At 41.4% G+C, this 15,117-nt stretch overlaps 3 protein-coding genes across 22 annotated transcripts in view; all 3 read left to right on the top strand.

The window, feature by feature from the left end:
• The window catches only part of tcf3b (transcription factor 3b), a 39,242-nt gene extending 32,536 nt beyond the window's left edge, over window positions 1-6,706 (top strand). For 4 of the 13 annotated variants that reach the window (XM_077606849.1, XM_077606857.1, XM_077606848.1 and 1 more), the window contains 13 exons: window positions 402-501; window positions 587-687; window positions 875-968; window positions 1,052-1,113; window positions 1,195-1,270; window positions 1,497-1,558; window positions 1,639-1,836; window positions 2,430-2,538; window positions 2,620-2,767; window positions 2,964-3,017; window positions 3,886-4,148; window positions 4,239-4,390; window positions 4,563-6,706. In XM_077606849.1, coding sequence (XP_077462975.1) covers window positions 402-501; window positions 587-687; window positions 875-968; window positions 1,052-1,113; window positions 1,195-1,270; window positions 1,497-1,558; window positions 1,639-1,836; window positions 2,430-2,538; window positions 2,620-2,767; window positions 2,964-3,017; window positions 3,886-4,148; window positions 4,239-4,384 — 1,413 coding nt within the window. In that variant the 3' untranslated portion in view covers window positions 4,385-4,390; window positions 4,563-6,706. The remainder of the gene's footprint in view (window positions 1-401; window positions 502-586; window positions 688-874; window positions 969-1,051; window positions 1,114-1,194; window positions 1,271-1,496; window positions 1,559-1,638; window positions 1,837-2,429; window positions 2,539-2,619; window positions 2,768-2,963; window positions 3,018-3,885; window positions 4,149-4,238; window positions 4,391-4,562) is intronic. The other 9 variants (XM_077606853.1, XM_077606859.1, XM_077606851.1 and 6 more) reach the window with 7 other exon arrangements.
• Window positions 6,707-7,690: 984 nt separating this feature from the next.
• LOC144078888 (cytochrome b-c1 complex subunit 10-like) lies at window positions 7,691-9,378 on the top strand. Of its 2 annotated transcripts, none has more exons than XM_077607330.1 (3): window positions 7,691-7,816; window positions 8,483-8,620; window positions 9,208-9,378. In XM_077607330.1, the coding sequence occupies exons 1-2, from the start codon at window positions 7,755-7,757 to the stop codon at window positions 8,601-8,603; spliced, it is 183 nt and encodes a 60-aa protein (XP_077463456.1). In that variant the 5' UTR covers window positions 7,691-7,754; the 3' UTR covers window positions 8,604-8,620; window positions 9,208-9,378. The 2 variants fall into 2 exon arrangements, with proteins under 2 accessions (XP_077463456.1, XP_077463455.1); XM_077607329.1 differs by having other exon boundaries at window positions 7,701-7,816; window positions 8,483-8,641.
• Window positions 9,379-9,508: 130 nt separating this feature from the next.
• mbd3b (methyl-CpG binding domain protein 3b) lies at window positions 9,509-15,002 on the top strand. 7 transcript variants are annotated; one of them, XM_077606738.1, is made up of 7 exons: window positions 9,581-9,641; window positions 11,530-11,598; window positions 12,717-12,876; window positions 12,959-13,096; window positions 13,518-13,608; window positions 13,931-14,108; window positions 14,180-15,002. In XM_077606738.1, the coding sequence occupies exons 1-7, from the start codon at window positions 9,628-9,630 to the stop codon at window positions 14,334-14,336; spliced, it is 807 nt and encodes a 268-aa protein (XP_077462864.1). In that variant the 5' UTR covers window positions 9,581-9,627; the 3' UTR covers window positions 14,337-15,002. The 7 variants fall into 7 exon arrangements, with proteins under 7 accessions (XP_077462865.1, XP_077462864.1, XP_077462869.1 ...); XM_077606739.1 differs by lacking the exon at window positions 11,530-11,598 and having other exon boundaries at window positions 9,509-9,641; XM_077606743.1 differs by lacking the exon at window positions 11,530-11,598 and having other exon boundaries at window positions 9,639-9,735.
• The last annotated feature ends 115 nt before the right edge of the window (window positions 15,003-15,117 follow it).

Genomic DNA, 15,117 nt, shown 5'->3' with positions numbered 1-15,117 from the left:
CAGGATCCAAGCCTTCGCCGTGCCCAGCGTGCCACAGGCGCCGTGCAGACACATTGTGGCTCTTTGATTACAACATTTGTGTGTGTTACCAAAATGAAAGCTGGTGAATCAATTTTACATCTCAATCGTGAATTTAGACATTATTTTGAAATGGCCTCAGACACCGTTTATTTCGTTGCCGCTTGATTCGCCCAGTATCTTCAGTGCTAACTAATTAATATTCAGATAGGTATAGCTACACGCATCACTGCTCTTTCAAACTAACAATGGAGTGACCTCGCAATGTTAGTTATAGCTTATATTGTTTTGATAGTTTTATGTATATTTTTACGGAAGCGAGAAAAATCGGACATCTTTCAGTACAAGCTGAGGCTCAACGTTACTTGTTTGTGCTTGTTTAGGTGTACGCGTCCACATCCGGTGACGAATATGCCCGAGACAATGGCGGTTATCCTGGCGGAAAGCCAGGCGCTGTTTACCCTGGCTCTTTCTACATGCAAGGTAATATCTCACTTTACTTCACATTTGATGATGTGATATAGTATCATTGCGTTTTGAAGCTAGATGTTCATGTGTTTATCTGCAGAAGACCTCTGGTCATCTACCGGCTACTCAGCCATGCTCGGAAACTCGCCTCACATTGGACCACCGGGTTCCTTCTCATCCATAAACCAACAGGACAGGATGGTGGGTCGATCTTAATTTTGTCAACTTTTTTCCTGAACCATTCTGTCAAACTGTCAGTGCCTTTTATTCCACGACAGTTGAACCGTAATTTATTTCTACTTCCATTTTCAGGAGCTCTCGGAATCTTTTTCTGTCCAGTTCCTCTTTACACTCTTCGGTAATGACCCCTTTCTCTCTGTTCTCATAGAACTATCCACTGCACGGCAGCGAAGTCAACGGCTTCCACCCTGCGCCCACCACCTACAACCACACACCCGCCATTAACGGGGAGGCAATTATGGGTGAGAAACTCATTCATGAAATGTTTCAAAAGGGCTTAGGTGTTCCTTACGGATCACCTGACTCGTTGATATTTATGCCACAGCAGGAAACCGAACCACCACAGCCGGCAGTTCTGGTGATGAAATCGGAAAGGCCCTCGCCTCGGTGAGCTCTTGTACTTTATTTTGACTAGGGCGTATGTCGAGCCTGTATTGACTGGTTGTCTTTCAAATGATTTTGTTTCAGATTTATCCGTCGGACCACAACAGTAATAACTTTTCCTCAGCTCCGTCTACTCCAGGTTCTCCGCAAGCTATTGCAGGTAATGTGTAGCCAATATTCATAATAAAATCCTAAATTAATTACATTCACTCTCACTATGGTTGGTTTTGGATTGATCATGTTTTAGACACCAAGATTAGCATTCAAAATCTGAGTAACCTTCAATGGTGTTTAGAGCAGCTACTATTAGCCTCAGCAGCTCCCTCTGTTGTCCAACTGTGAATGACTACTTTTTAAACGAACCTCTCTAATTTACCTCTTTTCAGGAGCTCAGTCCCAGTGGCAGAGACCAACCACACCCAGTTTTGAAGGGCAACCACATGCACTGGTATGCCACAAGATCTCAGTTAGGTGTAGAGTATTAGGATATATTCTAATATAATCTCTCCATGTACTCTATTTCCACAGCAGAGTAAAATGGAGGACCGTTTGGAGGAGGCCATCCATGTGCTGCGGAACCACGCTGTGGGCCAAGGCCCCGGCTTAGATGGTGCCCACCCCGACATGCATAGCCTTCTGTCCGCAGTACACAACGGGGCCCTTGGAGCCCTCTCTCCAGCTTTTCCCAATGCCAGCCTCGCTCTCAGCAACAGACATCCTGTTATGGTGAGCCACCTACTGTTTCCATTTGAGGTGTATCTTGACACATTAGACTACATCATATCATTTTAAATGTTCTATAAACCTTTTTACCCCTACAAAAAAGGTTGTTGTGCTATGTAGCATCGCTTCTGATGGGCCAGCCGAAAAAGAGATAGATTGTCAAAACCATATGCATCATACGTTGCAAAGTTTTCATAAAATTAGTCTTTTTTTCCTGTATTCATGGTTCAAAAGGGTTTTCTAGACTAAAATAGAAATATTGGTCAATTCAACTAATTACTTGAGCCATCTGGTGGATTACTGTGAAACTGCAAGAATATGGTATTGTAAAGACAAAAACCTAAATATTAAGTCCTTCATCTTTCATTGAAAATTTGTGTTTTACATCTGTGTTTTATCTGGACCTCACTTTCTAAGTGTATTGACATACTATACCTTGAATAATGTGCAATGACATATTTTGTGCACTGCTGTAATAATGAGTTGTAAACTGAAGCCCTCCTGTGCAGTGGAAAACTAGCCCTGTGTATGTGTCAGTGTTGATGTTTTGCCACCTCAGAGGATTAATGATAGCTATCCATCCAACTATCTGACAGGGAGGGAAACACGAGGAGCCCACAGGCCTTCCACCTAGCAGCACACTTCTGCACGGTCATCATGCATCAGGGTCCACGCCGTCAGTTGGCCAGCCAGAAGGATTCACCAGTAAGTCCGGGCTCGAGTTTTTCTGCTCACTCGCTCCTCTAATTCATACCATGACATCAGGTGTGCGCTCCTTCTTTGCAGGTCTTCCCGGTGGAATAACGCGCTCCACACACTCCTCCAGCAGCTCGGATATCAAAAGAGAAGACAAGGAGGACGATGAAAACTCCTCCAACGCCGACAAATCCGACGATGAAAAGAAGGATTCCAAAGCAGCACGTATTCGAACAAGGTAAGTTGTTTTGCGGCTACTCTCCGGGACTTGATGGAGATGGATTTTTTATTTTTTTTAAACCCAATCTAAAAGTTGTCGGTCTCTCGTAAAGGGCATCATAAGTCATTTTTTTACCTCCACTGTCGGCCCAGTTGGTTTCGTTAGCTGTTTATTGCTGTTGACAACCCCCCTCCCTTTATGTCACAATTTTCAGAAAGGAGGCGTTGACCCTCCAGATGCTCGCTAGCCTTACAGACCCGAAAGATGAGTAAGTTCCTCAAGTAGAAAATCCCTTTCTTGTGCTTTGTGGGCTCCTCCCTCACGTCCATGAAAAGCGCACTTGTTTAGTGTAGCGCCTGTAGCTGATTAAACCTGATGAACCCACTGTGTTTGGGTTCGTATGATGATGAAATCTTTTTTTTTTACTCAGAGTTATTTAATATACAATATTATCAAATATTTCTCTTAAAATGTAGATTTCTTTTTTTTCTTTTTTTTTATCAAAGCATAAGAATCAAATGATTGAACAATGTTCTACAAAATGTAGTAAAAGATCTGCTTCAGAGAGGAAAATGGCTAAATCATACTGGACGAGAAAATATTTTCGTGCTGGTTGTCTAAAGTATTTAAGATATTTAATGGTAACGTTCAATGGCACAAAAAAACTAAAAATGTGCTGCCTGCTTTACGGCGTATGTCACTTCACCCTTTTCTGATGTTGTCTAGCCACATTTAGATTCATTACCTCATCGCTTTTCTTCCTTTGCATAGCCACTGGAAACATAAATGTAGTTCTGTCCAACTGCAGAGATCAGACCTTGTGGAAGTCCTCATGGGAAATGTGGTCTTCTGTTAGTCAAAACATTACCGCTTTTATCCACTGACATCGCCAGAATCACCAAAAACGTAATGTTACTTGGTGCTGCTTCAACATTCTGGCCCAATGATGTATCTCAAACACTATAGCCAATTGAAACCCTTGATCTCATGTTCTTTTTTAGTGTCATAAATTTAGTAAAGCTTCAATACTTGAAAGAATTTTGCTTGAAGACAATTGTAACCTTTCTAATTTTTCAGATTGCTGCCAAAAGTTGCAGTCAAACTGTAGCAATTATGTGATTTGTCCCAACGTTTAGCACCTTCAATGCGGCGTCTCCTTCCAGCCAGGACAATGAAGACGACGAGGACCTCCCACCCGAGGTAAAGATGGAGCGGGAGCGGGAACGACGAGTGGCCAATAACGCTCGCGAGCGCCTGCGAGTGCGGGACATCAACGAGGCGTTCAAGGAGCTGGGGAGGATGTGCCAGCTGCATCTCAGCCACGACAAACCTCAGACCAAACTTCTCATCCTACACCAAGCCGTCAATGTCATACTCAATTTAGAACAACAAGTCAGAGGTGGGTTCTTTCGACACTTGAAAATGTTTTTTTGCTTCCTTTCTTTCTTTGTTCCCATCATTAATGTGGCAAATTGTCTCCTTTGGTCAGAGCGGAACCTGAATCCCAAGGCTGCGTGTTTAAAGCGTCGTGAGGAAGAGAAGGTGTCTGGGGTGGTGGGTGATGCACCCATGCAGCTCTCAGGGGGCCACCCAAGTATTGGAGGAGATGGCCACAATCCAGTTGGTCACATGTAACACCAGGTAGGTCTAAAACCTTTACAATAAAGCAGTATTGACTATCATCTTTAAAGTCTAACACCTTTTAGGGTCAATTTTCGCTACATTGACAGCTATTGAAAATATGGTACATAAGACCATGAACATTTTTAGCAATTGCACTGCATTTTAAACGGCTTTCTTTTTTTTCCCTCAGATGTGGTGGTGTTTCCTTGGCTTTCAGAGGATGTGGCCTTAACAGATTTCTTCCACTTGTTAACTCTGTGTGCGCGCGCATTTGTGGACATGTCTGTGTAGTGACCGTTGAAGTTTCAAGACACATGCCACACAACTGCCAAAATGGACACAGCCTGTTTGTCGCACTCCCAAACAAGACTACAAGCTCAAATGTGAAGAACTTTTTTGTTTGTTTGTTTGTTTTTTGCTTACACACATATATAGCTGTAGAAAAAAAAATCCTTGATATTTAGGTTTCACAATACAATTGAAGACCGGACAAACCCTCTTCTCTTTTGCCCTGCCACTATTTGGGACTTTTGACACACTGCCGAGAGATGCTCTCACCAGAGAAAGGAAGAACGAACACAAATTTGAATCAAGGGTTTGTGCCTCAATGTTACACAATGTTTTCTATTTGACATTTAAGCAAATTGCTTTACATGTGAGGAACATTTATTGTGAGGGATTGCTTATGTGTATGAGCAATTATTTTTTAATGTATGTCATTCCCAGTGTGATGGTACAGTCTTACATATGTTATGTAACCAAGCCCGTAGTTGAATTGCCTAAATTCAGTGACTTTTTTTTGTTTGTTCCTTGAGGCCATAAAATGAGAATGTGGCCATTTTTGGACAGTTCAGATGCAGCGTTCGTAAACAAGGATCGCTCAATTCCAACAAGGCACCTGGGCACCCTGGAATTAAGGACTCTTAATTCCTGAAGCTATAGAATTGTCACCACTAAAGAGTTCTTCCTCATTTTCTTTTTTGGGGACAACAAATTCAAATGTTACATTGTTGTCATGACTTCAGGTGTCTCTACTGCTTTGCTACTAAAGCGCACACAAAAGACAAAGCACAGTGGTGTAAAGCTGTCCATTTGGGAGGAAAACATACAAAAGAAGTCATTTTAGGCAGGGGCTTCTTCTCAGAAATGGCTCACTGACAATGCCAGCAGACTTGAGGGCTTTGGTTTACTCGCCTCCCCAAATTGATACTCTGGAAAAATTGTCAAACAACTTTTTTTCTGCGGAGGGAACTTTTGGTCAAACAACCTTTTTTTTTTCCGGCGTCACGGAGGCTTTCTTTTCCAGAAACGAGCATTCCCACTGAATTCGTGCCACTCGACTTCCTCCTTTCTCCTCTTAGCGAGAAAAGTGTGACGTGTACATTCACTCCGTACGTTACTCTTTATGCGTTTCATTTTCAAAAATTTAAATATATATAAAAATATATATTTTTTGTTAGCCTATACATTGTAGATTTTTTACATAAATGGCAATATTAGTTTGAAGTTTAGCGTGTATTGTAGATTAACTTTACAAGGGGTTGTTGGACAGGAAACTGAAGTGGGGCGGTGGAGGAAAAAAAAGGCTTTTGAAGGTTTTTAAATTCCTCTATGAGTTGAAGGAGGCTACTCGGATGAAATCTTTCTTTACCTTTTTTGGGGCGGGGCACAGAGGATAAATGTGGAGTCGGTCGGTGTGGGTGAACAGTAATTATGCAACTGGTTCTTTGAATGTAGCCACCATACTTAATGTGGATCGCCTTCATGTGTCAATGAAAAGAGTCCCCCACCCCCACCTCCATTTCACCCTTTTCTACCCCCACTGCTGGGCGGCCATCTGACGGAGGCAGACGTAGGCCGCTTTGGTGCCAGGTTATGGCTTACGAGGAGAACAAATCAGTGTTATTATGATGTTATTCCCATGTTGTGTCATGTTTTCAATGTCTCCTACCGACATGTAATCACAGATGGCAGGTGGAGCGTTTTTGTGTGTTATTTTTTTTTTCGTTTGTTTTTGTACAAGAAGCGACGAAGATGAAGAAAAAGAAGACCTATACAAATCAACAGTGTGGCCTTTTCATCCTCAAGACTTAACGATGTCATAAAGGGAGCGTGATACCTTTTCAGTGCCTGAAATTGTATTTTTCATTTACGTTTGTCAACCATATCATTTCATTTATTATGGAGATTAAAAGAGGTACTTGTTCATTCCCCTACCCTCCCTTCTCCTAAATGTTTTTTTCTTCAAATTTTCAGGAAGAAGTTTAAAATCGTATAAAAGATTTTTTCTTTCACTGTATCTAGTTAAAAAATAAATAAAATAAATGTCACGTAGATCTTGTTTAGCTTTATTGCTTTTGCTTTCTAACTGGATTCTATTAGTTCAAACTGCTGTTTCATGGGTCCAAGTTCTTTATATGTGACCTGACAACATTTGGCTTTTGGCGCACACTGACATGCTTTTTTCCTGAAGTTGGTAGCGTTTTTGTTGAATTAAACTTCATTTTCAAGTAGTTTTTTTATTTTATTTTTTAAGCTTCCAGCATTTTCTGTATCTGTGCTTTGTCATTTTAACCTCTGTTTAACTCTGGGGATAAACAGTGGTCTTATGTTTAAGTATTTAATGCCATTCATAGGTGACTTGTTATTACTGTTTTGCAATAAGCCATTCACAATTCATTTAAACTGGGAGGACTGGCTGTGAATGCTCTTCTTGCAATACCATTGACAGCTTTAGGCGTCCAACTTCGTCCAATTCAAAATAGATTGGACATCTTGTGCCATAAATGGCAGCCAAATATGTCTCTGATGACCATTTTAAAACTGAAAAACATTTCCCAATTCACTGCATTGTACAAAATGCCAGGGTTGGACTACTTATGTTTTAAGGTGTTTCTTTATTTTCCCCATTAGAGCATTATTAAAAGATTTTCATAAGAGTAGGTGGAGGGAGGACATGGTTGATTCCGGCAGGGCCCCACCCCCAGAGTGCCTCTCTTGATATATATAAATAAATATATATATAAATAAAAAAATAGTTGAGAACTGTCCTGTATATAACAGTAATGTAGCAATAAATGTTCAATTTTTAATAACAGATTATACTTTTTTTCCTACGTCTGTTTTTTGAAAATTGTGTACATTGAAAGGAAAAATAAAGAAAAACATTTAACAACGGGGCTGATATGTCTATGTGTTCAGACAAAGGAGTTATATTTTATCTCAATTTAATTTGATTTTAGCACAGGCAAAAAAAACGACGACCTGAAGCCAGCCCGAGCATTGGGGTTTTTAATCAGGCACAGGAACGGGGCAGCGCGTGGTCCTTCGAAAGCAAAGAAATACTTCCGTGGGATAAAGTGGTCATACTGGGAAGGTCAGGATGATCCAAAATATAGTCAATAAATTTGTCGGGGCCAAATACGTCACTATTTTACGGACTTGGTACGTATGACCAACAACCTCGGCGGACTGCTGCACTGTTTATGATGTATTTTTTGGTCATAACATGGCGCAAAACGATATGGTGTACCTCACTGTGTCCTATGTGACCCATCCAGTGGAAGCTAACTTAGCTTAGCTTCTCTGTTTATATTAGTAATGATTTAGGCTCCGTGGCTAGTTAGCATAACAGCTAATCGTTATGGTAACTAATATTTTTGTCTTAATTAAATTCGATTTTTGACGCGCGTATAGTATATTTCTGTAGTGTAATTCCCTTACTTTGTTGCATTGATATTTATAGACTTATTTTTATTAGTCTCCTAAAACAATTCATACGCGAACCTATTATTAAGGTTATTAATTCATTGCCTGTCATTGACAACAAAAGACGTCCGATCTGAGTTTACAAGTGGTGAACTAAATCAAATTAACGGCAGAAACATGGAAAGAAACAAGAGTGGACGTCAACCCTCGTCATTGGCAGACAATTATTTAAAATGTTTGAGTGAAAAATATACCCTCTCAAGCAGAGATTTGAATGTGTTGTGCCTTCAGTCTGCACTGAAACTACTATTGCAAACAACTTTACTGAAAATATACTATTTCTGTCTAAAATGTAGTCCTTGTTGGATTTTTGTTATTATTTATCTATTCTTTTTTATGAAGGGTACCAAATATGGCAGCGTGGGGGACGGTGGGTGGCGTGGCGCTGGTTCACTTCACCGACTGGCGGTTGATCCTCGACTACGTGCCGTATATCAAGGGAAAGTTCCACAAGGATGAGTGAAGACTTTTTCGAATCTCGTGAGTGTTTAGTCAGTACAGGTACAGATTTAAATTTTCTTTTATAACGTGGCAAATAAAAATTAAAAGTTGTTGCAAGTGATTTTTGATGTTTACTGTACAGACCAAATCTTATTTCCACTTCAGAACATTTCTTTTTATAAGAACTCTACTGTGATTTCCAAATTTATTCCTGCAGGTATTCCTAACATGCTGTAAGTCTGTATACTATATTTTATTTCTGACAATAGAGAAACATGTCTTAGTGTTTTCTCAATGAAAGGTTTGATCGCTGTCGCTCTTCCCAAATGAATTATCATGACATTATCACTCAATGCCTGTTTTTACACTTGTAATGAATTTGATGTCTAATAACTGTCAATGGTAGTAAATGATTTATGGGATACAAGCAGCGAAATAATCCAGACATAAAAGGATATTGCAATGTGCTTGTGTATATATTATATATTTTTATATACACACTCCCTAAAAAATTGCAGAACAGACAGAATCTCAACATATATTCAATTTTTCACATTGGATTATTTTTTGTACTGTATCTGGAGTGCTTTGTGTACATGATAGTGTCGCTAATATGTGCCTTCCAGGAGTGAAAAGCTTATATCCGGGGACTGAGTGGACTTCTTTCCTACCTGATCAGTGTAAAACAGCGATGATGATGATGATGGTGGTCACGTGCTGCAGGGAATTGTTCAGATGCATTATGTGTCAAACGTTTAATCTGTGACTATTTAAAATGAATAAATGTGAAAACGTGACGTTCTCTGTTCATTCTTTCCAAACGTCATTTAGCACCTCTATTGGCATTGGCAGTCACAAAGGTGGAACGATAAGACGACCACCCCTCCTCCCTCCATGCTCCCACCCGCCCCCTTCTGACACAATCACGTTATCACTCAGACGGCGAAATTTGCGTGGATAATTTCAACAGTGGGAGCGGGGGAAGGGAGGGGACTGAGAGGGGGGATTTAATACAACGAGAGGAACAAAACCACCGTGGCTTCAAGATGGATAAAAGCGAGTAAGTATTTGACGTGCAATTCGTTCAAAGCCTTTGTGAACGGCTCACAATGGCGTTGATCGGCCGGAATGTGCATTTAGGAACACCAGATAAGGTCAGTAAATGAGTGTTTCTCATCGAGACGGGAACGGAGTCCGCGTTTTGATTGCAAGTAGCGATGCAACGGTGTGTTCGTTCACGTCCGTTTAACAGCTTTGCAATGACGAGCTTTCTAAATGGGATCTTTTTTTTTACATTTGCACTCCGGCGAAGCGCAGCGTCGCGTCGACATTGTGCCATTTTGACAGATCTGCATAATGTTAAAACAGATGCAACAAATCCCTCTTTTTTTTTCCTCAGACGGCAGCCTCTAATAATGTTCTAATGGACGGCGCGTTTTGCAGCTCGTCATTTTTAAACTTACGGCTCGCGTTCGATGTAAGACCTATTTTGTTCATTCATAATATGAGCAAAAAGAGATTAACAACGCTTGGCATTGTGGTGAAAAACATCTCCGCTTTTAGAATAGTAGTTAGTGTGAAACCGACGTGAAGGTGGGTGATATCTTCAACATGTTTGTTGCATTTATTTTATCTTAAACGTGTTGGGGTTTGTTGTCACCGCGGTTTCGCCATTATTATTTACATCCATTTCGAGTGATAGACATCGTTGCCGTTGGGTAACATTGTAGCTACCTGATACCGATGTCAAGGTAAACAACGGAGCTTGCTTCACATCCGGATTTGTTTTTCACATTAAAATAAGACTTGTAGATTTGTCTCGCCAACGCATTAACCCTTGTTGCGGCAAGTGACTATTTTTTGCTAGTTAACATATATTTTTAAATAAATAGAACCTTTAAGACCTTGTGTCAATAATGTGATTGGCCTCCATGACGTTTTTAAATTAATAATCATTGTATTTTTAAATTGTTCTATGAAAACATTTTAATCAAACTGTTAATATTAATAATTCACAATATATGACCCCAAGTAATACTCTACAATATTTGTTTTAAATTTTAATTAAACTTATTCATAATTATAATATAAATATAATAAGACATTTAAATGTCTATATCATTTTTAAGAATAACACTGTTACATTTATTTAAGAAAAAAGTCGTATGAACTTATTCAAGTATTCAGACTTTATTTTTCAAGATTTCATGGAAAGAAAAGTTAAAGCCGTATCTTTTATTTCGAAACTGCTTTCACTTTCTCTCGTTTTCCGCCTTTCTCTCGGAGTCGGCAAATCCTTGGCTCCGCTTGCGTTCTCTTGTTTTCCTCGCGGATGTAGTTTCCAACTGGGCCGTGTGAGGAGGCGGGCGAGGGGGGTTAGTAGCTAGTAGTGATGTGGCCGCGGGGACCGCGGGCGGCGGAGCGATCTGCGTCACGACAAAGAGGAGCACCGATACGTTAGCTTCGCAATTAGCCGGCCGAGCTCACGTTCCAGGCGCCGGGGTGCGTGTTCGGGCTATGGTCGACGCTAAGCTAACTACGCCAAAACACTTCATTTTTAAGACTGCTAACTTGATTCACACTAGTACTCGATAATGGAGAAGAAAAGATGGGATTGCACTGCACTCCCCAAGGGCTGGAAAATGGAAGAAGTGACCAGAAAGTCGGGTTTGTCCGCCGGGAAAAGCGACGTCTATTACTTTAGGTACCTACTAATCCAGGCCGTGCTTGGACTTGTTAACTTACAAGTGTGTGCGGCAGCTTGTTCGCGGATGGATACACGCAGGACTATTTTGTTTAGAGGGCAACACGGGGATAAAGTTCGGGTGGTCGTCGGTAAAGACTTGGCGGAGGCCTCTCCGTTAACCGTCATTCCCCCCAGCCATAGCCTATCCTTTATCCATTCCACTGAAGTGAACCAACAACGGCAGAATTGTGTTCTCCTTTAGCAGAGGAGACGAGCCAGATGAGGAACAGAGGCAAGAGAGGGGGGAGGCGGGTCGGTTGTATAGTTTGTGGTAGGCCCACCACCCTAAATCTCTTCTGTTTCCTGTGCTGTGTGACGTAAGATGCATCGTGTGTGCATGAGTGACGTGCACGCTCCGGTTCGAGTGGACAGTCTTGGTTCTCGAGTTCCAACATCTAAGGTGGATCAGAAAAGTTCCAGGATTGCTGTCACGAACAATATCAGAAGCGGCGTAATGACGATTTTCATTTTATTAAGGGATGCTCTGTTGTTTCAGTTCAGGAATTAGAAAAACTGAGGACCTTACTCGCATGACAAGTCCAAAACGAACAACGGCCACCCGGCTTATTAGCCCAGAGATGTGAATTTCACACCTCGGCTAACTCAAAACCTCCCGGCAATCACCCCCTAAACAAATTAAAAATCGGGCTCAGAGGAGGAATGCATATACTCTTGTTTTTCTTTCTTTTTTGGGACTGACTAGCAGGCTAGCAAAAGTTTTTTTTTTTTCCTGGAGGTCCAGTTCAGAGTTTCCCCAGCCCAAAGGCATAAGCTTTTTCTTGTTTTTGCCCAGTGGCCCGCTTACCACAGAGATGGTTTGCACCCATAGAGTGACCAAGTCTCCTCACCAAAATACCCACAGCAGCCTCCAATTCTCAAGATTGATACATAAAAAATTGTGAAAGCAGTCACTGACCTGGACAATCCTGTGTTGCTTTTAAAAAAAAAAAAAAAAACTCAAATCATTACCTGCCATTTAAGGTGATTTAAGTTCAAAGATTGGAAAATGTTTTCGTCCCTCAAAGCGTCAAATGTGGATAGTTTTCAGGCATATGTAGCGTTCGTGATGAGTTTTGGAACTTTTCCCACATACTGTCTGCAGAGCCACAACCAGCTCCATCTTTTTTTTTAAGCATTTGCTCCTCCAAAATAAATTGAACGTGATGTGCAGTGGCCGTTACAAGTGATTTTTTTTGTGTAGTGCAGTTTTTTTGTGTAGAGTCACGCGTTTCAGTCAGTCCATCCATCCAGACGTTTGCTTGTTGCATGTCGTCGTCGTGGGCCCGTTTGTCCGCCGTTTCCCGCCTTTGGATGTTCACTGTAAAGCAGCCTTTTCTGTAGGATGGATGCTCACATCTTTTTTTTTTCTTCCCTCCCAACGTTCCTCAGTCCATCTGGGAAGAAGTTCCGAAGCAAGCCTCAGTTGGCCCGCTACCTCGGCAACCAGATGGACCTGAGCTCCTTCGATTTCCGGACGGGGAAGATGTTGATGAGCAAATTGAACAAGAACCGGCAGAGGATGCGATATGATAATAACAACCAGAACAAGGTGGGCCGAATTTCCTTCAGATAATTGTTTTTTTAAATGGGAAAAGTACAAAATGTGACTTTTCCTGATGTTTCTTTTTAAGGGTAAACCAGATCTGAACACGTCACTTCCAGTCAGACAGACGGCCTCCATTTTTAAACAGCCTGTTACCAAGGTTACCAACCACCCTAGCAACAAAGTCAAAACGGATCCACAAAAAGCAGTGGACCAGCCTCGTCAGGTGAAGGAATACTTTGGCAAAATGGGTTCAGTTTAACCCTTTTTTTGTACTGTTTCCCATGTGGGGCTATGAAAGAGGAAAACCCGAAGGGGAAAATAGGTGGCCAAAATTTGGACGTCATTCTCACAATTAGATTTTACAGTCAGAATTCGTACAGTCATTTCACAATTCGAGTTAAGAATTTTGGACCAGATTCTCAGTTATGACTTAAATCTCAGGGTTGTCACTTTATACTCAGAATTAAAAGTCAGAATTTGGACTTATTTTTTCAAATTCTAGTCATTTCTGAATTTCTTCACAATTTTGCCCACCTCTTTTGATCTTCAATTGCCGTAATCTTTTTTATGGAGTAATTGCAGGTCACGGAACGTTTTCGCCGCAGTCGTTTTGCTGAATTTCTTTCGGATTTTGCGTTGTCTAGCTCTTTTGGGAGAAGAAACTAAGTGGCCTGAATGCGTACGACATTGCAGAAGAGTTGGTGAAAACAATGGAGCTGCCCAAAGGTCTCCAAGGTATATCTGTGGGCTATTGATTTTCTGTCATGAGTTTTGAAGGGGATAAAAAATCCCTCAAAAATCATCGTAGCAGAATGGGCATGATGGAAAAAGGTGAAAAAATATTCATATCCACGGAAAACAATCCTACACACACAGTGCAATTCTTGATTCTATGGTTTGAAAGCCATTTTTCTATGGGCGTTAGAAACACAACCTAAAATGACCACTTATAAAGCAAATGTGTCCACTAACATGTAACTTTTTTTTTTTATAAAAATGATTTGCAATACCAAAACACTGACTCATTCCGGTTTTCTCCTTCCTCCTCGTCTGACAGGCGTCGGTCCCGGTTGCACCGACAAGACGCTTCTATCCGCCATCGCCAGCGCGCTCCACACCAGCGCCGCCCCCATCACCGGCCAGCTGTCGGCCGCCGTGGAGAAGAACCCGGGCGTGTGGTTGAACACCACGCAGCCGCTTTGCAAGGCTTTCATCGTCACCGACGAAGACATAAGGTCGGCCCGCCGTCCTATTTGCTTAGTTTTGAAGCGTCACGGCTATGCTGACGCGCTTGGTCGTCTCCCAGGAAGCAGGAAGAGCTGGTGTACAGCGTCCGGAAACGACTGGAGGAGGCGCTCATGGCCGACATGTTGGCACACGTGGAGGAGGCGGCGGCGGCGGCCGGCGAAAGCGACGCCGTCAAGGACGAAGGCAACGGCAGCGAGGACATGGAAAGCGTATAGCTGATGCCAATTCCCCCTTTTTTCCCCTCGTTAATTTCCTTTGCGGACATTGGACAAGCGCTTCCCAAACATCTGCCCCAAAACACATGTGGAGTGACCGCAATCTCCGCTATGGCCGCTAGGTGGCAGTATTACGCGAGGAAAACCACAGCCCAAACAGGAAGTGACATCCTCCGGACTGTTCGCAGAATAAATGTCACAGCTTGTGTTGGGTGAGAATTACGTTTTAATTGACATTTTTGAGTGTTTTTCTTTGTTTGAAAAACGTGTCTGGAAATGTTTGGGTACTTTTGCATTTAAGATTGGATATGCAGGTTTTATATATTTTGCCAGTGTGTTTAAATTTTTACTATTTAATCCAAAATGATCGCGTTGGGCACACGCGTCATTGTTGGCACCCTCATGGTTGTGCATAAACTTTTCCGTTTTTGTTTTTAATAACGTGCTGTACGTGTCATATTTTTGTTTTTAATAACGTGCTGTGCGTGTCATAGTGATCAGGCATGTGTCTGATGTCAAAGAAAATATGCGCTTGATGGCATTTTGGGCTTTTGTTTTCTGCATTTTAATCCTGAAATAGGGCTGGATCATGGTAAATAATTCCCACTGAAATTATCATAATATCATCAGAGTGAATGCTGATGTGAATAAAAGTCACTGCCATAAGTCTTTTTTTTCTTTTTTTAAATATACTTGGCTGCCATTAACGGCCTTAGTTATATATAAATTACAAAATGCATTGGGTATTTCAGTAATAATTTGATCTAGAATCTTGAGTTAA

The sequence above is a fragment of the Stigmatopora argus genome, chromosome 8 (assembly GCF_051989625.1).
Source record: "Stigmatopora argus isolate UIUO_Sarg chromosome 8, RoL_Sarg_1.0, whole genome shotgun sequence".
In the NCBI taxonomy this organism is placed as follows: domain Eukaryota; kingdom Metazoa; phylum Chordata; class Actinopteri; order Syngnathiformes; family Syngnathidae; genus Stigmatopora; species Stigmatopora argus.
The sequence above is the reverse complement of the archived record's forward strand: the minus strand, read 5'-3'. Positions and strand labels throughout refer to the sequence as shown.